At 45.5% G+C, this 23086-nt stretch overlaps 1 protein-coding gene across 2 annotated transcripts in view; it reads left to right on the forward strand.

Annotated features, from left to right (window-relative positions):
• Positions 1 to 33: 33 nt before the first annotated feature.
• Positions 34 to 23086, forward strand: part of CTPS1 (CTP synthase 1) — a 30311-nt gene continuing 7258 nt past the window's right edge. The window contains exons 1-12 of one of the 2 annotated variants that reach the window (XM_082616391.1): positions 34 to 276; positions 3367 to 3545; positions 5817 to 5987; positions 8539 to 8639; positions 9455 to 9571; positions 12297 to 12380; positions 12841 to 12921; positions 16279 to 16430; positions 17540 to 17672; positions 20219 to 20307; positions 21120 to 21214; positions 21894 to 21956. In XM_082616391.1, coding sequence (XP_082472517.1) covers positions 3380 to 3545; positions 5817 to 5987; positions 8539 to 8639; positions 9455 to 9571; positions 12297 to 12380; positions 12841 to 12921; positions 16279 to 16430; positions 17540 to 17672; positions 20219 to 20307; positions 21120 to 21214; positions 21894 to 21956 — 1252 coding nt within the window. In that variant the 5' untranslated portion in view covers positions 34 to 276; positions 3367 to 3379. The remainder of the gene's footprint in view (positions 277 to 3366; positions 3546 to 5816; positions 5988 to 8538; positions 8640 to 9454; positions 9572 to 12296; positions 12381 to 12840; positions 12922 to 16278; positions 16431 to 17539; positions 17673 to 20218; positions 20308 to 21119; positions 21215 to 21893; positions 21957 to 23086) is intronic. The other variant, XM_082616392.1, reaches the window with a different exon arrangement.

The following is a 23086-nucleotide window of genomic DNA, read 5'->3' on the forward strand; positions in this document are numbered from 1 at the left end:
GCCCCCCGCCTCTGCGTGCGCACCGCCTAGAGCCCGCCTCCGTGAAAGACTCCCCGGCGCATGCGGTCGGGCTGGTGCACTGGCTGCCGGGGGCTGAGCGTGAGCGTCGCCCTCTTAGCTCTTTAGCTGACGGCAGGATTTAAAGCCGGCCTCAGGTAGGCTGACTCCAGGGATCCCGCGGGAGCTGTTCTCCCGTGCAGGAGTCGGAGGCAGGAGCAGAGCCCGGCGCGGGACAGCCCCACCGCCGGTGACAGACACAGCTCCCACCAATCAGGGGTGAGGTGCCCGCTGGCCTGCCCAATGGGCTGCGTGCCTAAAGGGAGTGGGGCGGGCGGCCAGGCCGGCGAGGAGCCGGCTCCCGCGCACGGGGCCGCGTGGCTGGGCGCCTCCGGGGAGACCGGCCGCGGGGGGCGTGGGGCGGCGGGTAAGGCCGCGGGGCACGGGCTGCGGGGCCCGGCAGCGCCCATATCAGCGCGGCCTGGCTCGCCTGACCAGGCTGCCAGGGTGGCTCGTGGGACGGAGAGGGCCGTAGAGGCTCGGGAGCCCCCTCTGCCCAGCCCGCCCCGAGCAGCCCGGCCGTTGCCGCTCCATTAGGACTGCCGCGGCCCTCGCCCCTCCGGCCTCAAGGCACGGCCTTAGCTTCGCTGGAGGGGGATCAAGGTCCGAGCCAGGCCCGCCGCGGTGGGGGATGGGCTCGGCGGCCTGGCTGCGGCCCCCTCCGCCGCGCCGGGACTTCTGCGGGCGGAGGGGGCCAGGTAGCTCGCGGAGCCGCACGGCCTCCAGGTGCTGGGGAAAGGTCGGCTTCGGCCCCACAGCTGGCCTCCTTACTTCCCGGCCGCCCGGAACGAAGATGCTGCATTTTAAAGAAGTTCACTACGTGTGCGTGGCGCACTTAACGTCCACAGTCATTATAATTTTGAATCCTCAGCAGTCCTGTGACACAGGCGATGCGGAGATTTCTCACCCCCGTTTAACAGATGTAGGGACTTGGGCTTCAGGCGGCTTCTGTGACTTGACAGGTCCCAGTACACAAGTGGTGGAGCTGGAACTGGATCTCAGCATTTAACAACAACATCTTTGTTGTTGTGTCATCTTTGATGAATTCCTTTGATGCGTCTTGATTTCTGTTACTTTTGTGCTTGAAAACCTTCCCATGTCTCTCATCACCTTCAGACTAAAGTTCAGATTGAGCATTCAAGTTGCCCCGTGATTTGGCTCCTTGCCTAAATTTCCTATTTATTTCCCACCATCTCCCCCTCATCCCCCCGTCTCTTTCCTTGGCCCTACCTCTGTGTTCTGTAGATAGCTGTACCTTCCTGTCCACTCTGTTCCCTTTCCCTTCAAGGCCATTGCAAGTCTCAGGTCAACACAGCAGGAGCCATCTGATTCCTCTTCTCCCTTCACTTGTCTCACCTTTCTCTGATGGGCCATGGTCCTTACCCTGGTCTTGCCACTGAAAGCTTTCTGCTCTCTCTTCTCCATTTATACCTGTCACACATCATCCCTCTGCTTCCTGCCATCACTGGATTACTCATTTATTTGTAAATGTTCTGTCTCTCTAAATGGACTGCAGCTAGAGCTGTGGGCCCAAATCTGAGTAATTTTTGTAGTCCCCGAAGTGTTTAGCACAGTAGTACTTACCTACAGTGTAGTCCATACATGGGGGTGACTGGGTCCCATCAGCCTCTCCTGCCTGGTCTCTTGAGTACATTGGAATATTTATTGCCATGCACTGTGGGGGACTGCAGGCATCTCCCCTAAAGAGAGCTGTCATCTTCTTAGAGTAAAATTGGGGCCAATCAAATGCAAATGGATGAGATGAGTCTGCTATAGATGTCTCTAAAATGTAGCCAGGTCTGATGTTCACATGTCAATAAGGCACTGTTCAGCTGTGAAGTGACAGAGCAGTGTTTCCCCCAAGTATTAGAGACTTGGGGTCACACAAGTTTAGGGAAACTGCAGACTGTATATCCCTTTTGGGAGATCACAGTGCACATTAGCTTATTAAAGGCTCCCAGAGGTCTTGCATTAAAGAAACCAGTTGACTGTTTAACCAGCATTTCTCTGATTTATCTGTCCATAGAGCCCTTTTTGGGTATCCCATATGCATTTTGACGAAACCAAGGAGCATGCTTTTGGGAGCGCTGCAACAGAGAATAGAAAGAGCAGGACATGGTTGGGTGTTTTCCTTGCTGTCTGAGAGGGGAAGACATTCTGAGCATTCTCATCTCTTTGCCAAGTATGTTTATTCCTGCCTTGGGGAGGAGCGGAGCGGAGCAGGGAGGTGGAATGCTTCAAGCAGAACTCCCCAGTTTCCTTGTTCCCTTCTTAGCTTATTTTTATTATAATTTGGCTTCACAAGAAGTGTTCCCAGAAGAGGAAAATGTCCCAGACCATGCCAAAGCAAGCATTCTCTTCTACTTGTGATTGTGTTTCTCATTTTGATCACATTCGGGTTTACTGACCAAATGCTATTTCTGAGCCTCCAGAACCGGGGCCAGTGATAAATTCTCCCTGGCGAGCCTGTCGCTGTCTGTCTGCTCACCTCTTGCCCCTGCTGTTCTTGCATCCATCCATCCCTTTATCTCTCATGAAGTCTGTTTCTTCCATTCCCTACCACAACTGTCCAGCTCTTAGGATTTAATCTAATCTCCCCTCTCTTTGAGTCCTCTGCCCATTATGTGCTTCAGACTGGTTTATTGTCTGATGTCCTTTTCCTCCAATATGTATAGTCTCTCTTCATGGCATACCTGGGAGAGATTGCTGGCAAGGAGCAAGTTATTACATTTCAGAAGAGAGATGCCTTTAATTAAAAGACCTTTAGTTTTAACTGCTACTCCTTTTAAATGTTGAAGTTCTTTTATGCTGTCTTCCATAACCTAGAGGAGCTGTGTTTTCTTGGCGATAAATTTTAGTTTAGCCAAAGACATTATCTCTTTCATGGGGAATTGGAGTGCTCATCCAAGACTGAAATTTTTTTCTCCATGTAGGGAAAATAATGAAGCACCTGCCTGACATCCCAGTGTCTGGCGGCAGTGTCAGCCAGCATTGGGGGCATAATGTTCAATCAACAGAGCTGGCTTTTTTTTTTTTTTTTTTTATGTTGGCTCTCAAGGTTGTTAGCTGTCAGAGTTTTAAACAAAAGCTGCATTATTTAATTAGCAGTTGTTTTTCAAGTCATACTTGTCTAAAGCCATTTAGTGATCCAAGAAACATTTGTTAGGATCCCATATAACAACCTTCCAAAGTCATGTGACAGATAGGGAAACCGAGGCTCCTAGAGGCTTCATAGATAGTAAGTGGCAGAGCCAGGATTTGAACCCAGATCAGTTTGATTTGTTGAGATATGTTTTTTCTTTTTCCCAGGTCAACAAGTAAAATGAAGTACATTCTAGTTACTGGTGGTGTCATATCAGGAATTGGAAAAGGAATCATCGCCAGCAGTGTGGGCACAATACTCAAGTCATGTGGTTTACATGTAACCTCCATTAAAATTGACCCATATATTAACATTGATGCAGGAACATTCTCTCCTTATGAGCATGGTAAGCAAAATGCATTTCTTTTTTCTTATTTAAAAATAATTATGGGGGCTTCCCTGGTGGTGCAGTGGTTGAGAGTCTGCCTGCTAATGCAGGGGACACGGGTTCGAGCCCTGGTCTGGGAGGATCCCACATGCCGCGGAGCAGCTAGGCCCGTGAGCCACAACTACTGAACCTGCGCGTCTGGAGCCTGTGCTCTGCAACAAGAGAGGCCGCCATAGTGAGAGGCCCGCGCCCCGCGATGAAGAGTGGCCCCCGCTTGCCACAATTAGAGAAAGCCCTCGCACAGAAATGAAGACCCAACACAGCAAAAATAATAAATAAATTAATCAAAAACTCACTCAAACAAATAAATAACTAAATAAAAATAAAAATAATTATGTAATATGTGAGAGAAAATGTCAGCCCCTGGAAATTGTGTATATTTTGCAGTCCATGACCTCCACTTCCTGCCTTCTGAGAAGGGTCCTTAGCATAGCAGAGTGATGCTTTTCTCACTTGGACAGAGAAGAAGCAGAAATCTTAATAGGCAATGGAGTGATTAGAGTTCAGTGGTTTCTGTAATAGGAATGATATTTTAGGTAGCTGGATGAAAGTTTGTCTCTTCTCTTGAAGAAAGATATCTGGTGACACAGTAACTTTCTTCAGATATTTGAGAAGAGGGATTATGTTTATACTTTGTGGCCCCAATCTTTAGGAATAGGATGGGTGGATAGAAGTTGTAAGGCCATGGATTTTGGCCCAATATAAGATCTTTATAATAGTAAGTGCTCTCCAAAAGTGGGGTGAAGATTTTGTGAGTTCCCTTTGGTAGAGGTGTTCAAACAGAGGCCAAAGGACCACTTTGTAGGGATTCAGGCAACGGATAGATGTTGAATTTGGATGATCTGTATGCTTGAGATTCTGTTTTGCTAACAGAGTTTGGATAGTAAAAACGAGCATCCTTCAAAGTGAGTGAAAAGTAGAAACCGTTAAGGTAGGGTAGGAAAGCAGCACTATACTTCTTTGGTTATTGCTGATTACCTACCAGCTGTGTGATGTGTAACTGTGTCTGAATTGCCTAAGAGTAATTTCTTAAAATTGGGGGTAGATGTACTATAGAGACATGTTAAAAAATACTTCTCAAGTATTTATTTATTTGTTTGTTTGTTTGTTTATTTTTGGCTGCATTGGGTCCTCGTTGCTGTGCACGGGCTTCCTCTAGTTGCAGTGAGCGGGGGCTACTCTTCGTTGCGGTGCGCGGGCTTCTCGTGGTGGCTTCCCTTGTTGCAGAGCACAGGCTCTTGGTGCGCGGGCTTCAGTAGTTGTGGCACGTGGGCTCAGTAGCTATGGTTCGTGGGCTGTAGAGCGCAGGCTCAGTAGTTGTGGCGCACAGGCTTAGTTGCTCTGCGGCATGTGGGATCTTCCTGGATCAGGGCTCGAACCCGCGTCCCCTGCGTTGGCAGGCGGATTCTTAACCACTGCGCCACCAGGGAAGTCCCTCAAGTTTTTAAATTGTTTTCATACTCCTTCTTTCTAATGTGAGGTAAAAATCTATGAGTGTCATCAGAGCAAAAATCTTTATGTAATAAATAGTGTCAGGAAGGATGGAAACAATTGGAGCAATATTTCGGCATTCTTGAGAGCAGAGGATGAGGGAAAAACAAGACCGTTTTTACTTTCCTGTTTTTGGGCTTGTCTCCCATTGTGATGGTAGGAAGGCCCCATTTGGGGCAGAATTTCTAGAATGACATTTCAAGGAATGATTGTTAAACAAAGGAATAGGAGGAAACCTGAGCAATTTCACACCTTTGTTTTGGACTAAAGTGTGGCCCAGAAGCTGGTTTTTATCATCAACACGACTGTAACATATATACCTTGTTTTAAGTTTTTGGATCAAATCCTACTTTTATCACATTCAAACCTTTCTCTGCTCAGGTAGGAGACTTGAGACAAAAGTTCTTTTTCTTTAGGTGGCGGATGCCATACCATGTAAAGTTCCCTGTGTCTTGCTTGGCTGTAGTTTCCTTCTGTTCATTCCATGCTGTTTCATGACAGAATCTTCTAATTCAGACTGAGTTTGGCGGTAAACTGGAAGTATGGAGTTAACCTTTTGCAGAATGATTGGTGATTTTTCTTTCTTGTCATATTTACTTTTCTGGAAATAAATTTCCCTGCTTCCTGTCAAGTTAATGCAGACTTTGTTCTTTTCAAGTGTTTATATTTGGGAACTCAAGTTGTGCCATGGTATTTGTATCTTTCACGCACCCTAACCATTTTCACTGTTCACTGCAGGTGAGGTTTTTGTGCTGGATGATGGTGGGGAAGTAGACCTTGACCTGGGTAACTATGAACGTTTCCTTGACATCCGCCTCACCAAGGACAATAATCTGACCACTGGAAAGATCTATCAGTACGTCATTAACAAGGAACGCAAAGGAGATTACTTGGGGAAAACAGTCCAAGGTAATACTGGATTTGCCTTCAAGGTTTAAAAGTCTTGGCCAGTTTAATTTCTTTTGTGTATAAAAATGTGCCTTTTATGCAATTTCATCTTGAAAGTATCAAGGTATTGTTACTGAACTATGTCTTCAGTTGAAAATTCAGAGTTGCGTGGCTGTTTACTCAAAAAGTAACTTGAGTAGGCGTCTGCCTTTCTGTGAATGGCATTGAAGCTGACAGTCCAGCTTCATGATTTGAGTTCAGAGAGCTGTTGTTTTTCCACAGTGGTGAGTGTGAAGTGATGACGGCAACTAGGTGAGGGCAGTAAGCCAGACAGTGTATGTCGTGCATCTGGGACGTTCTGTGTATAGACAGGGAGAAGGAAAAGGACTCCCATTGTGTCCATTGGTCTTTGGGCTGGTCATGGGTTAGAGGGAGACTGAGAAGCAGGTCTCTGGGTCCTCCTGAGCTTTCACCAGCACAGCGTCTGTCTGCTGGGTGGAGGTTTTGCACAGCGATCATTTGAGGCTAGTGCTGCTTTTTAAAAGTGGGTGTTGGAAGGCCACAGGTCTAGTATGATGGCATAAGTCCAGATTTGGGGGCTTGCTGAAGAGTGGCTCTCATCTGAGTTATGAGAATAAATCTGCTTTTGACTTTGGACTTTGCTGGACTGAAGGCTGAGGGTCACGCTGACAGCTGTCTCTCCCCTGGGGCCACCCTGGCCGGATTCTGGGCTAGGGGGTCATGTGTAGGTCTTAGCTCTGCCACTTAACCAGCTTTGTGAACACGGGCAGATTGCTTCCCCTCTTTGAGGTCTAATTTCCTTTTCTGTGAAATGGGGATAATAACAGTACCTACGTATCCGGGTTGCTGGGAGAATTAAAGGAGCTCAGTCAGTGGAGTATTTCTCTTGAGTTCCCAACACACAGAACGGGATCAATTAGGAGTGGCAGTGATGTTGATCATACAGTTTGCTGTTCTAGGCCTCTAGTGTATTAATTCATTTATTCACTCATCAGCGATTTCTTGACTGCTCAGTGTGATCAGACCCTTGCTGATACTGGGAGTGCATGATGAACAAACCCAGTGAGGCCATTGTCCTCATGGAGGTTACCTTCTGGGAGAGAAAAAACCAAACTGGTGAAGTGAGTTGTCTGATAGGAGCTGAGAAGGAACTAAATAGAGTGAGGAGAGAGAGAGAGAGAGAGTGGCGCGGAAGGCAAGTGTGGACAGGTGGTCAGGGAAAGCCTCCAAGAGAGGGCGTGTGAGCTGGGAGGCCAGCCCTGGGAAGAGCAAAAGGAGGGGAGCTCGGCGCGGACACAGGACCCCGGCTGCAAGGGGCCTGGTCAGGGACCAGGAGGGAGACTTCCTGCACTGAGACCAAGGGGCAGGTGGGAGAGGTGGGCTGCAGCCAGGTTCCACGGGGCCTCCTGAAGGGCCACGGCATGGAGGTTGCATTTTACTCAGAGCCGTGGGAGGCCATTCGGTAGTTTAAGCCTGGGAGTGGTGAACTCTGAGTTGCATTTTAAAAGACCACTTTGGGGGCTTCTCTGTTGGCTCAGTGGTTGAGAGTCTGCCTGCCGATGCAGGGGACACGGGTTCATGCCCCGGTCTGGGAAGATCCCACATGCCGCGGAGCGGCTGGGCCCGTGAGCCATGGCCGCGGAGCCTGTGCGTCCGGAGCCTGTGCTCCGCAACGGGAGAGGCCACAACAGTGAGAGGCCTGCGTACCGCAAAAAAAAAATTAAATAAATAAATAAATAAATAAAAGACCACTTTGGCTGCTGTGTGTGGAATAGGTAATATCCTGTGCTTGAGGCACTGCCAGTTCTATACATAGCAAGTTAAACAGCAATCTCTGCCCCTTAGGAGCTGGCCTTCTGAGCCCCACGACTGTGGTTTAAAAAACGCTGAGCCATGGCTGGGGTTGATGAGCACCGTCACTCAGGGCTATGCTCAGCATCTCACCAGTGCCCTATCGTTACATTTCCATGACTTCAGGAAGTAGAAGCTCTTACCTCCAGTTAACGGATAGGGAGATCGAACTTATGAATAGTTAGGTAATTTGCCCAGAGATCCACACCTAACGAGTGGTGGAACTGAGACTTGAATCCAGGCATTCTGGCCCCAGATGCTGTGCTCCCGACCACCCTGCTGCACTCCCCTGTCTCTGTGGTAGATTATCTACCCTTGGGTAAACTGGAAATGTAATGGAACAGGGTCCTGGTGCTCTCTTGTCCTTGAAAAAGGGTGTGATGTGCTCCCCCCACCCCCCACCCCCCACCCAGCCATAAGCAGTAGGAGTGGCCAGGGTAGATTCTGCTTTGAGGCCACTACTCTGGGGTGGCTCAGGTTACCCCTCGAGGCCCTACTCTCCTGTAGGGCTTCTAGCCACAACCGGGAAATCTGGAAGGGAGGCTGGGGGTAGAGTGATTTGTTAAGGGCATTTGAGAGGGGTCTCAAAAATATTGTTACGACCCACTGCTGCTCTGCAGTTTGTTGTCACAAAGGGTGTGTCTGCCTCAATCAATGCGGATGGGACATGTAGGTCACGGATGTCCTTTCTCTTCCTCAGTCGTCCCGCACATCACAGATGCAATCCAGGAGTGGGTAATGAGACAGGCGTTAATACCCGTGGATGAAGATGGCCTGGAGCCTCAAGTGTGTGTTATTGAGGTTTGTTAAGTCTGTTTGGATCTCCGTGGTACCTGCGCATGCGACCAGGTGTACATTTTCTCCTCCTTAGTCACCCACCAGCAATTGATAAGCAGCTTGCCTGTGCAGCCCTTGACCCTCCTAAGGGCAGCATGGCAGCTAAGGGCACAGTCACCGTCCTGTGGAGTGGCTGCACCATCGAAAGCAATACTTCGTTCACGCAGTTCTCCTTTTTCAGCATTTATACATTTGCTTAGTATGAATTGTACCAATAAGAGTGGCATGACGCATTTTCGTCTGTCTCTTGAGAAAGTCAGGTGACCCGACCTTCAGCTTTCCTCTGGCAGGAATGTTCATCATCCCTCTGAATGAGCCTTTTTTGGTTTTAGTTTCTGTACTCCTGCTTTGCTGATCCTAGCTGTTGGATGTCAGTGTTCCTATGAAAACAGGAGACTCAAAAGTTCCAGCAGTTTGTTTATAACTGCTTTTTAATATAGAAGTTATTTATGGCTAAGTAGATAAGATTTTGGTTTCTTTGTTTTGTGACTCTTCATACAAATAAAATTCCTAGTGCATCTTTCACCTGACCGTTTTCTTGAAATGATGTGGAAAGATCCATGATAACCTTGGGGAATGTGAACCTATCATGAAAAGTAATCTTTTAGCACAAAGAAACGTCCAGTGTCAGTATGTTAAATGACATTTTACAGGCCCAGGGAGTCTGCATTACACTGTTACTGATCATTGAATTGAGATGACAGAGTATGGTTGTTAGACACCTGAACCACAAAAGGAAGGTTTAGTGCTTAACCTCTAAATTAACTTTGTTCTTCTAGCTTGGTGGGACAGTAGGAGATATAGAAAGCATGCCCTTTATTGAGGCCTTCCGTCAATTCCAGTTCAAGGTCAAAAGAGAGAACTTCTGTAACATTCATGTCAGTCTAGTTCCTCAGGTAAGGCATTCAGAGCTTTACGTTGGGGGATGGAGAGGAGGGAGGAGAGGATGGTTTTCATTCCTTATCTGTTTCAAATATTTGAGGTGCAGAAAGCAGGGAATAAAACACTTCTTTGTGAATTTTAAATTATTATAATCATACTTTTTGAAAAGATCAAATGGAAAACATTTGGAAAATTAATCAGGGAAATTACAGTTAAAGACAGTGGGTTGCATGTGTCCATTTGTCTTTACTACGTGATGAAACTCCATTACAACTGGAGTAGAGGGAATTTCTTTTTAAGGCAAAAATTCACAAAGATAAATACTCTGAATGGAGTCAGTAGTGACAAAAATTAGGAAGGCAGAAAGCAGATGGCCATGTAGAAATGGACTGAGCAGACCTGGGAGAGCTGGATTCTAAGCCTGCAGTGGAGAAAGCAGGGAAGCAACCCTGCTCGCCCTGCAGAACCCCCAAAGACTCAGGAATGGGCAGCACCGGGCACCTCTGGGCCTGGGGGTGTGGCTCGTTATAACTGCCGTTTCAGAAGCACTTAGACCCTGGCATCCCCTTCCCTGTTATGCACAATTGGGCATCAGTCCCTCTCCCGTCTTGGCAGAGACTGTAGGCTTTTTCTGGATGAGCAGGCACTAGGGACAGTGTAATTTCTGCTACTTGATTTGCAGAATCATCACAGCCAGGCAGGGACCGTCTACGTAGGAGATTGTAAGATTCTTCTTGGGGTATGCAACTAACCCAGGAGAAAACACACTGCCCTCAGAGGCTCCTCAGTGAAAACAGACCAGCCAGATTCCCGCAGTGAGGACCCTGGTGGACAAGGTCACCCACTCACAGAACTTTCAGTTAGCTTTTAGAGTGAGCCGGCAGCCGGTGATCACCAGACATTTGGAGAAAGCATTTAGCGTGCAAGAGAGCAGAACAACAGAAAAAACAGAGGAAATTGAGGCTCTGCAGGGAGTAGGAAAAGGAAACCTTAAAAAAAGAAAAGAAAGCAACATATCATTAATATCCTCAGAATTAAGAGGAGATAAACTGCATCTGTTAAACAAGTGCTGAATACCTTAAGAAGAGAACATAGAAAAGAATTCTTGGAAATTAAAAATTGGATAGCAGGAATGAAAAAGAAGTTTAAGGAGATACCCAGGAAGTAGAGAAGAAAGGTCAAGAGAGAGAAAATAGGAGAGAAAAGGCAAGAGAATTAGAGGCTGATCTAGGAGTTCTGATCCAAATAATGGGATTTTCAAAAAAATAATAGAAATGGAGAGGGAAGTGTGATGTGAACCAGAGGCCAACAGACAGGCCAAATCAACCCACCCTCTGTTTTTGAAAGTAAAACAGATATGCCCATTTGTATTAAAACATTAATAAGAAGCTACTGTATAGCACAGGGAACTCTACTCAATACTCTGTAATGACCTATATGGGAAAAGAATCTAAGAAACAGTGGATGTATGTATATGTATAACTGTTTCACTTTGCTGTACAGCAGAAACTAACAACATTGTAACTCAACTATACTCCAATAAAAATTAATTTAAAAAAATCAGAGTTGGGTAGTTGTGACAGAGACTGTGGCCCACAAAATCTAAAATATTTATTGTCTGGCCCTTTATAGAAAAAGTTTTCTGATTCCTGATCTAAATAATTCAAGGAAATTTCCAGATAGGAATTTCTAGATTGGAAGGGCCCACTGAACGCTCAGCCTATTAAATGAAAAATGACCCCCACCAAGGCACATTGTTGTGAAATTTTGGAATAATGGGGCAGAAATTCTAAAAAAACTCTAAAGAAAAAAAATCAAGAGTCATTATGGCATTAGACTTCAACAGCAATCCTGGAAGCTAAAAGATAGTGAAGCTGTTTCCATAAAAATTCTTAGGAAAACGACTTCTAACTTAGAATTCTATACCCAACAAATGTATCTTTGTGAGAGGAGAATAAAGATAATTTAGTACATAGAAAACTCAGCATATCAACAAAACAAAACCAAAAAACCAACCAAGGAAAACAAATAATTGGACCAGAAAGGAAAAGCTATGGCACGTGGTTTTCATGGTACACAGTATGTAAATACTCAAAAGTATGTAAACACTGAAGAGGGATCATGAAATAGGGGTTGCATACACAGGGCAGGTGCATGTAATGGGGGCAGGGGAATGAAAAGAGTGGATTCTTTACCCAACAGGAAGTCAATAGAAAATGCCTCAAACTAAATGTCAAGAAGTAGCAGTAAAGCATACTAGGAGGATCACTCAAGAGTGGAAAAGTGAAGGACCTACGGTATAGCACAGGGAACTACGTTCAATATCTTGTAATAACCTATAATGGAAAGGAATCTGAAAAAGAATATATATATATATATATATATATATATATATATATATATATATATATAAATCACTTTGCTGTACACCTGAAACTAACATAACATTGTAAATCCACTGTACTTCAAATTAAACAACAAAGTGAAAGCGTGGCTACCTCTAGGGTTTGGAAAGGGGAAGGGGTAGATAGGGCTGCTACTACTGCTTTTAGGACAAACCTTACAGAACTACTTGACTCTCAAATATATGCATGTGTAACTCTGACAAAAATAAACACTAAACTAGGTAAATGGTCAAATGATCTATTTCCCTATTATAAAAAGAGGTTCGGGGAAGAGTCACAGCTGAAAATTCCTTTTCATAGAGAAATTAACTTTTTTTTTCCTTCTGTAAAATAGCCAAGTTCAACAGGGGAACAGAAGACTAAACCCACCCAGAACAGTGTTCGGGAACTCAGAGGGCTTGGGCTTTCCCCAGATCTGGTAAGATTTCCTGGTTACCTCGTTTCAGAGTGATCTTATCTGTCTAATTAAGATCTCGCCTCCATGGCAGCCAAAACCTTTCCTTGGCCCCCATTTAGTTAGCTGATGGTGGAGAAGTAGGGTTAGTGCTGAGTGAACTGGGTTGTGGTTTGCAAAGATTTCCTTACCTGGTGTGTGTGAGGTCCTGTCTTCTCCTCCCAGCCAATCATTCATTCTCCTGTCCCTCCTGCCCAAGAACACTGGTTGAGGAAAACCCCAGTTGGCTCATTAATCTGTCTGTCCTGCCACTCTCTCATGTTTCTCTAACTTGGGACCAGCTTTGAAAACAAGTAACATTTTTACAGTTTATGTGCATTGTGCTAGGAGTTAACATTTTCATCCAGCTTGATAACGTGGTGTCTAATTTCAGTCAGGAGGAAAACCCAATTTTGTAACCCCTTGTGTCCATCCAAATGTCTAGGTTGTGTGCAGGTGCTCAAATCCTCTCGACACATCAGTGAAAGAGAAAATATCAATGTTCTGCCATGTTGAACCTGAACAAGTAAGTAGAAATCCCATCTTCACATAAATTATTTTTTGCTGCTGATTATCCTAATGTCTCTTAGCCAGTTTCATGAGCCGTGTTGTTATTTCATAATTTGAGACAGTAGACTGTTACTGACGCCCACCGGCCCTGTGATTCTCCATCACCTTATCTCCTGTGGTTCCCCGAGCATCCTTTACCTCTCCTGTCTGTCTCCGCTCCTCGTACTATTTGCTCCAGCCATGCTGAGTGGGTGTTTCCCTCTCCCTGTAATAGGCCTGGCAATCTCCTATTCATTTGCATCCTTTAGAGCCCAGCTAGGACACAGTATTGTCTGAGTAGCTTTACCTTCCAAACCTCAAACCTCAGGGTTAATCTTCTCTGGGTGACCTGTGTGTCTCACAGGTCCTGGTGGTAAGCCTGTCATACTGCCCCTTAGTGTGTATGTGTTCCTGTGTGTCTGTGGGTTCGTCCGTGTTTGTCTCTCCTCATAGACTGAGCTTCTTGAGGGCAAGGATCACTTTACTCAACTTTATATGCCTGTTGCCTGCTGTCTAAGGTGTTGTAGGCTCTAAATATATAGTCCTTTTTGTTACTTGTGCTAATGGAGGTTACCTATGGTACAGGAAATTCAACATTTTGGAACCTGTGATATTTCTAAGTGTGGTGCGTGTAATGGAAATTCCAGTGGTGGTAAGTTGGGATTGTGGCTTTGGTCAGGTTTGGCTGAAGGAGAGTAGAAGGGAAGTTGAGGTCAAGGAACGTATGATTAGGTTATGGATGGTTTGTTCTACTGCTAGGTTATTTGAGGATCAGGAGACTAAGCGGGGAGCCCACCTGGCCTAGAGAGGAGTGAATGCGGCAGCAGGGATAAAATAAGCGAAATCCATTCACAAGGCTTCTAGGAGTATGGGAGAGAATATAAAACGATTAAAGTCATTGCCCTGGCATTAAAGTGAACAGAGCAAGAGGAAAGCCTTTGACTATTAGAAGCAGCTCTCCTCTCCATCTCCATGATGGCTCCAGCTTCAGGGTGACACCTGAGATCAGTGTTCCTGGACACGATGCCTGAGCCAGGAGCCCATCAAAGGGATTCTGCTTCGTACGAAGTACATGGAGCATCAGAATACTTTCATTGTTATGAACAGCCTTTTTTCATGCACTTCAGTTATTTTAGATATTTCTGTCCCAGCAAGTGAAGGTAATTCAATTCTATAATAGAATAGGTTATCATTAAAATTAGTTACTATTAAAAATTGTGACAAGTGTTTCTATATTTAAATTAGAACTTCACATCTCTTGCCTATTTTTAATTGGGTTGCTTATCTCACTGAGTGATAGGAGTTCTTTATATATTCTCAGTGCAAGTCTTTTATCAGATATATGATTTGCACATTTTTTTCTCCCAGCTTGTGGTTTGTCTTTTCATTTTCTTTTGTTTTTTTGTCTTTTTTTTTTTTTTTTTTCTTGCGGTACGCGGGCCTCACACTGTTGTGGCCTCTCCCGTTGCGGAGCACAGGCTCCGGACGTGCAGGCCCAGCGGCCATGGCTCATGGGCCCAGCCGCTCCGCTGCATGTGGGATCATCCCGGACCGGGGCACGAGCCCATATCCCCTGCATTGGCAGACGGACTCTCAACCACTGTGCCACCAGGGAAGCCCCTGTCTTTTTTTAATTGAAGTATAGTTGATATATAATTTCCTGTTAATTTCAGGTGTATGTCTTTTCATTCTCTTAATGGTGTCTTTGGGAGCATAAAAGCTTTTACATTTTGATGAACTCCCAATTTATTCATTTTTTTCTTTATAGGTTGTGCTTATGGTATCATATCTAAGAACTCTACTTAACCAAGGTCATGAAGATTTTCTTCTGAAGTTTGATAATTTTAGGGCTTAACACATAGGTCCAGGATTCATTATGAGTTAATTTTTATGGATAGTAACTTTAAAGTAAAATTTGCAGTTCATCTTTTTGCATGTATAGATATCTAGCTCTTCCAGCTCCATTTGTTGAAAGAACTATCTTTCAATAATATTCTACAATTTTCTTTTTAAAGGTGGTTTTTAGGCTTATTTATCTTTGTGAATTGTGTTTTAAATTTATAGGTATTCATAATTTTTGTTATTATGTGAATGGTGTATTTTTAAAAATTATATTTCCTGATTAAATAAAACCCATGTATAGGAAACCCTGCTGACTTCCGCCCATTGATCTCAAGCTTAGCAACCTTACTAAAATTGTTAGTTCTGATTTAAAAAAATTTTTTTTTACTTTTAATTGTTTTGGCTGTGTTGGGTCTTCGTTGCTGTGCGCAAGCTTTCTCCAGTTGCGTCGAGCGGGGGCTGCTCCTTGTTCCGGTCTGCGGGCTTCTCACTGCGGTGGCTTCTCTTGTTGCGGAGCATGGGCTCTAGGCCCGCAGGCTTCAGTAGTTGTGGCTCGCAGGCTCTAGAGCACAGGCTTAGTAGTTGTAGCACACGGGCTTAGTTGCTCTGTGGCATGCGGGATCTTCCTGGACCAGGGCTCAAACCCGTGTCCCCTGCATTGGAAGGCAGATTCTTAACCACTGTGCCACCAGGGAAGCCCCGTTAGTTCTGATTGTTTGCCTGTAAATTCCCGTGGTTTTTATGGGTGAGCAGTTATATTATATGCAATTAGTGGCAATTGTTTCTTATTTTCCAATTCATGTACATTTTTTTCTTATCTAATTGTAATAGCTAATATCTCTAGTACACTGTTGAATAGAAGTAGTGATTAGTGACCAGTTTTGCCTTGTTTCAGACTTTAAATATTAAGCATTAATATTAAATATCAAACCAAATGATGTTTGCTGCGGGGTTTTTATATTTTCACATTTTCTCTAACACTCCTAATTTACCAGGAATTGTTATTATGAATTGGTTTTGAATTTTTATTAAATCTGCATCCACTGAGGTGATTTTTCCCCCGCTTTAATCTATTCATATAGTGAATCCCACTGTTAAATGTAAGTGGTGTGGGTTGCAGCATGGGCTTTTGAATTTTTAGAAGCTCTCCCAAGTGATGCCAATGACAGCCAATTTTGAGAACCATTGTTCTTGGGACAGTTCCTACTTGGACATGATTTTTTTTTTTTTAACTAATTTGTGGTTTGGTTTATGAACTTTTTTTTTTTTTTTTTAAGGATTTTTGCATCCATGTTCATAGGAGATTAGCCACTATGTATTCTATTCTTCTTGAGTCAGTTTGGTAATTTATAATTTTTAGTAAGTTGTCATTTTCTTTGTTTTCAAATTTAAAACAGTTATTTTCCCAAGGTCCTAAGAGCTGGTAGGAGTCCGTCAGCCCAGTTAGTTTTTGTTTGTTTTAATTAACCAACCTTTGCTCATTTTTAAACAGGTGATCTGTGTCCACGATGTCTCGTCCATCTACCGAGTCCCCTTGTTGTTAGAAGAGCAGGGGGTTGTAGATTATTTTCTCCGGAGACTTGACCTTCCTATTGAGAGGCAGCCACGGAAAATGCTGATGAAGTGGAAAGAGATGGCTGACAGGTTTGCTTCCTAAAAAGGAGCTGGGAGTTCGAGCCTTATTTCTCTTCTTTTGTAGGAGCTCAGGGAATTCAGCTCTTTCTTACTTGTGCTATCAACTCACACTAGAAAAGGCCTTCATGGTAAGGGGTGTAAAGAAAGGATCTTAGCCCTCATGTAGCTGCATCATGGATGAGGAAGTCCCAGTAGAGCTGGCCCGGGTCCCGGGTCTCAGGGAGTTCAGATCACACAGCTATCACCCTTGTCTCCCACGCAAACAGGCCTCCTTGTGGTGGGCTAGCACTGGTATCTGAGGCCCACACGGATGGCTGGATGTGGCTGGAGCACTCCTGGCTGCTCCCAAATAACCTGAGCTGTGTTTGGGAACATGCTGCTCACCCCGTATTACAAAAGGATCGACAAGGGTGTCCAGTCTTTTCTTACTGCTACTGTCAAAGCTCATCAGTTTGAGAGCTGTCCCCACTCTGCTTGCCTCCTCGCTCTGTGATGCTTGCACAGCACATCACAGATCTTCACATGGCACCTCGGGGCACTGGGTATGTGGTATCGTAGCTGCCGAGTCATCTGGATGGCACTAATAAGCATTTGTAGAGGGAGCACTCGTGCTGTTGTTCAGCGGTACTTATTTTCATTTTGACATTTTCCCTTTCAGGCTGTGTCCATTTGCTTGTATATCATTATGTAGCCACAAAAATGGCACAGTTTTATTTTTGTGTTACTAATTATACTTTATAATGAAAAATTTTAATGAGTATGGACTATTGTGTGGATGCCCCATAATTTGACTGTTCCCTTCATCACATTAACTCTTGTGAATTGTCTGTGTTTGTTAATTTTTTAACTTAAAAAAAAAAAAAAGAAAACCAAATTTGGAACAGGTTTTGAAGCCATCTCTTTGTAACAGGTTCCAAAATCCTACTTTCTTTACAAAGCCTGCCATGTTGATCTGAAAATTGCTTCCTCTTTACTGTTCAGTACATAGAACACAGACAGTAGTTGCTCCTATCATATTTTTCCCAGACATGTTTTTCTTCTCTTTAAAAGGTGATTTTGACCTCACGGGAGTATGTACATTCTGAGTGATTTGGTGTTTCTTGACCTTTGTGTGATAGATATGATCGCCTGCTGGAGACCTGCTCTATTGCCCTCGTGGGCAAATACACCAAGTTCTCAGACTCGTACGCCTCTGTCATTAAAGCTCTGGAGCATTCTGCACTGGCCATAAACCACAAATTGGAGATCAAGGTGAGGAGGTGTCACACAGGTACAGGGAGGCCGTCTCTACTCTCATAGGTGCTGCGTGCACACCTGCTTTATATTATTGGAGCTTAGAATTTCTCTTTTAGGAATCAAAAGGATCTGTGGTTGGCTCCTGGCTGGGAGAGAACAGCTGAGCATTTTCAGGAAATAAGAGAAGATGTGGTCAGAGTAGAAGCCAAGGGAGTGAATCCTTGGATCTGAATGTCAGGTGACCCTGGGAATGGGGAGTCCTAGTGGCTAAGCGTGCTGCACAATTGCTGGCACCTGTGCCAGTGTCCACCCCGTGGAGCTGGGAGGTTTCTCAGGAACAAGTGTCCAGTCATCCAGCCGGTGCCGGGAACACGGGCAGCGCCCGGTGAACGGTAGTCACTGTGTTCTGCTCTGGACGTGCCAGGCAGAAGCTGAGCTGCTGGCATGTCAGGCTGGAGGCAGTGGAGTGTCGAGGTTCAGGGCAGGGGTTCCAGATCCAGGCGGCCAGGCCTCCGAGTCTGTGTGACGCTGGGCAAGCTACTTAGCCCTCTTTGGGTCTCAGTTTTCCCATCTTTAAAAAGGGTTGTCACAGGGCTCTTATGATAAGAATTGAATGAGTTCATATAAAGTGCTTAGAACTGTACCTGGCAGGGAGGAAGTACCATATGTGTCAGCTCTTCCACTTGTCCCTTTATACCTTTTCCCCAGCGAGGTAGCTCCCAGATGGAGCTTTTCAGGAAGAGATGGAAATTAGAAGTGAAGCTGGAGCTCAGTGCTGAGGGGTGTTGACTGGGCGGGGAGGGGGCAGAGCTGATGGCCCCGGGCAGCTGCCCTCGCTGTTGGCACCTGGGGTTGGCCTCCTACGTTCCAGGGGCTTCTCGGCATGAAAATGTAGCTTGCTTTATGCTGGTGAACAGGTGCCGAGAGGATGAGCTGTTATACGTGTTTTAAGAATTGTGGGATCTCATTACCCTGCGCTGACTTATTTTTTTGCTAGTTCTTTCGATCATTCATTTATTTTATCTCCTTGGAGGTAGCCTGTGCCGATCATGTGTTAGATGGTGGAGGCCGAGAGGGAAATCCGAGTCAGTGAGGTCTCTCAGGTGTGAAGGGAGCAGGCAGAAGAGGGGGCGAACCTGCCCTGGAAGACATGTGAGGAGGGGCCTGTGGGCAGGTTGGGAAGATGGATAAGGCAGCGAGGAAGGGCATTCCCGACAGCAGGGAGCGCATATTCAAGGACTTGGAGGTGTGGAATGGTTGGGAACTCAGTGGATGGAAAAGTGTGAATTGGAGGGTGTCCGGAGACAGGCTGGCGAGGGCCTGGTCATGAATCCCCTCAACTGGGCCACTCCTGGATTTTGCCCTGGGGTTCAGGGAAGTCACCGCAGGGTATTAGGAAGGAACAGGAAAAAAATGAACAACCTAATAAAAAAGTGGGCAGAAGATTTGAACAGACACTTCATAGAAGATGCACATAATATACCCGAAAAGATGCTCAACGCCTTTAGTTGTCAGGGAGATAAATGCAAATTAAGTCTCAGTGAGATACCAACACCCACCCACCTGAGTGGCTGAGCGTGTCAGTGAGGGTGTGGGAGTGTAAACTGGTGCAGCTGCTTGAGAAAACAGTCTGGCGGTTTCATATGAAGGTAAACACACGCCTACTGTGTGTGACCCAGCAATCCCACTCCCAGATAGTTACTCGAGAGAAATGAAAACATGTCCACCAAAAAGAATCTATTTTTATACAAATGGACCAATTAGTCATAACAACCAAAATCTGGGGACAGCCCAGAAGTCCAGGACGAGTCGGTGGATAAACATGTCATGTGGTGTATTCCTACAGTAGGAAAGTACCCAGCAGTAAAAAGGAATAAACTCCGTGGTGATACACAACAACACGGGTGAATCTCAGAGACATTGCACGGAGCTGAAGGCGGCAGACACAGAAGGCTATACGCTGCATGGTTCCATTTGTCTGAAGTTCTAGAGGAGCTACAACCTGTGGTGATGAAAGCAGAGCCAAGATTGTCTGGGGCAGGAAGCAGGGAGGACAGTGTTGGCAGGGGGCGGAGGGAACTGGAGGGGGGTGACAGGAACTTTCTAGATCTTGATCGAAATGGTGGTCATATCTTTGTGTGCGTGTGGGACAAAACTCATGAAGTGCACGCTTAAAATGCTTGTGTTTCACTGTGTGTAAATTATACTTCAACACAGTTGAGAAAAATGAGAAGTGACCTAGGGGGAAGATGGACCGGGGGAGACATCTTGAACAGAGAGGACTTCAGGGTCTGCGCTAGCGGACTGAGTATAGAGCAGATGGGACAGCCAGAGTTGGGAATTAAATGATTCAGAAGGAAACTCATATTTTAAAATACAAGAAAGATCTTAAAGTTTATTTTAAAAAGATTAGTAAGTGTAAATACATTAAGGTTGTTTTTAAACTTTATTTTAAAATTAAGAAAGATGCAGTGTTGGTAATATTGTTTAGAAATCATGAGAACTAATGAGCTCAGGAGTCACGAGGCCGCTGCTTTTCTCTCCGCTCTGACCACTCCCAGTACATAGATTCCACGGACTTGGAGCCGAGCACCTTGCAGGAGGAGCCCGTGCGCTACCACGAGGCCTGGCAGAAGCTGTGCAGCGCTCAGTAAGCAGAACTCGCTACCTTTGGTTTCCAGGGGTTTGGGGTTTGTCTTAATGAACCAAGTGTGCTTCCTTGTGCTGGTGGTAGGTAATTGGCTTGTATAAATGTCTTTTAATTGTTGAAAGGACTACATACATACTGGACGACTGAAGCCTCACAAAAATATAGCTTATCAGTTTCGTTAAATGTAAAGAAAACTCGTTCTAATTTTATTGATAATGTTTACTGAATGCATCTGTGGATAAGGCTTATTATTTAAAGGTGTTTCATCCAGAACATTTGCTGAGTACCCGTCAGTCGAGTCTCATAAATAGTTTGTTTTGGGCAGCCCTTGTCTACAATAGTAAAAAATCAGCCTGAATATCTAGTTCACTAGAACAGTTGAATCTTATGGAGCCATACAGCCATGGTCAGTGTGGCACGCCGAACTGACCAGCAAAGGCCCCCTTCCTACTCAGGGGAGCACTTCAAGCCAAGAGGTAAAAAAAATTGCAAACTTAAAGAAAGAATCCCTGCCTGGGACAGATATTGTGCAGAGGTGGTATTACAATTATGTACACCATCTTTTTTTTTTTTTTTTTTAACTGGTTATAGCATTTTCTGATGTTAGTAAGAAAAGTGGATGGTTTTGTGTGCATTTTCTAAGTCCATAGTGTTTCTACACAGCTCACTGGCAGTGTTGAAATCACAGTCCTAGCCCCAGCAGCCAAGTGTGTGGAGTGACTTCATGGCACCACTGTCTTGGAAGTGACTCCTTGGAGGGTTATTGCGAGCTGGACTGGAAGGGGGTGTTTGTGGTATGCTCTCTTTCACAGTGGCGTGCTGGTTCCAGGAGGATTTGGTGTCCGAGGGACCGAAGGAAAAATCCAAGCGATCTCCTGGGCTCGGAAACAGAAGAAGCCTTTTTTGGGTAAGGACTAGGAAAGACAAGAAAAGGTTCCCCGTGGGAGCCTGTAAACGAAACGGAGATCATCGAAACCAAACATAGATGCCATCTTTCCAGATAGCAACTCAAGTATAAGCCTTTTTGGTTCTGTTTTCTGAGAAATTCAAACTGGTCTTTAAAAGGAAGAATTTAAGCTTGAGCTCCATGTGGCTGTCATGGAATTTTGAGAGAATGAAATAGCAATTAGGAAATCTTGTCCATTTACTGAACCCAGCTGTTTGGCAGGACATGTGAGACTGCGTTTTATATGCTTCTTTGGAACACCAGCTGTCTAATTGGGCAGAATGATTTTGGATGCTTCCTGCTGCTGTAAATTTTAGTCATTTTCAACATGACCAATTGTAACTGGGAACTTAATGAGAGAGGGTAAGAAGACTTGAATTTTAAAGTACTGAAGAGAATAGTATTTCTAAAATCGCATGACTTCTAAAACCTGGAATCATCATATACTCTTAGACCCCGTTTTTGAAATCTGGTACAGATAAAACATAGCAGGGGGTTGCATGTTTATAGCAGGGAATTACGAGAGTTCGTAATTGGAATTCTGGGAACAATCAGGACACAGAGTCCACGTAGGCGGGTTGGAAATGTGGGAACTGACTTTTCAATGGAGTTTCATTTGTTTTTCCCCTCCACCTGCAAGGCGTGTGCTTAGGAATGCAGTTGGCAGTGGTTGAATTTTCAAGAAATGTGCTGGGATGGCAAGGTAAGTAAGTGTCTACTTAAAAATTCGTTAAATTCTCACTTAAATGTTTCTGGCTGCTGTTGGGTGAGGGGGAGCCATGGAGGCCAGGCCCGGTTTCTCAGTACCTCGCAGATGCAGCTAGGGGAGCTGCTGAACTTACTGAGGGAAAGCGCTGTCCTCCAAGGGAACCGCCAACCACTGGAGGAGGGAACATGGCTGAGCAAGTCGCCTGGCTCCGCCCCTGCACCTGCTGCTCTGGCGATGCCCGCACTCCTGTCATCACGGCCACCGTCCCTGAGCTGGTGTCCGGCGAGAAAACTAACTCTGGCTGGTGTGAAGCTGTGTGGTTATTATGAACTTGGGTGCTGGAGCTGGTCAGACCTGGGCTCAGATTTTGACTTTATCACTCAGGATGGGTGATTTTAGGCAAATTACTTAGTCTTTCTGGACCTCTGTTTCTTCTGTAAGATGGGGGTCATAATGGTACCTATGTTATATGGTTGTAGGAGTTGAATGAAATAATGCCTATAAATAGTCCCAGCACAGTGCCTGGCACTTGGGGAATACTCACTAATATTGGCCCCATGCCTCACAGACTATATTACTGCGTCCAGACTGAGAACTCAGTGGTTTCCCATTTCTCAGCACTCTGTAGGTTGAGTGGACTGGCTGTGTGGTTTTCTGCTTCACGTGGTGTGTCTGAGCTCATCCTGTCCAGCGGGGACAGGGGTTCGGTCTCATCGTTCACCAGTTCTTCAGCTGAGCTTCCTCACAGCGTGGTGACTGCCTGGCTCCCGAAATGACAGGCTTGCTGTGCAGGCTCTTACTGAGCTTGCTCGTGTCCCACGGCCGAGCCCAGCCAGTGGGGCAGCGGGCCATACACGGCGTGAGCCCTGGGGTGCAGTGGCCCCATTGGGGCCGCCAAGGGAAGGGCCTGCTACAGGACCCTTATGAGCTCTAAGAAAACTCAGCAGAGCAACCCGAGGAATAGAAAGACCGCCCACCTTTACCAGTATGATTCCCTGTGCCCAGCTGACTGTTAGGGCTGGGTTCACGTCACGTTTTTCACAGTAACCCCAAGGGGACGGTGGCTCAGTTCTGTAGGCATCATGCTCCCTGGTGCTGGCTTCTGAGTTCCTGGCAGGCACTGT

The sequence above is a fragment of the Mesoplodon mirus genome, assembly GCF_964341445.2.
Source record: "Mesoplodon mirus genome assembly, chromosome: 3".
Classification (NCBI taxonomy): domain Eukaryota; kingdom Metazoa; phylum Chordata; class Mammalia; order Artiodactyla; family Ziphiidae; genus Mesoplodon; species Mesoplodon mirus.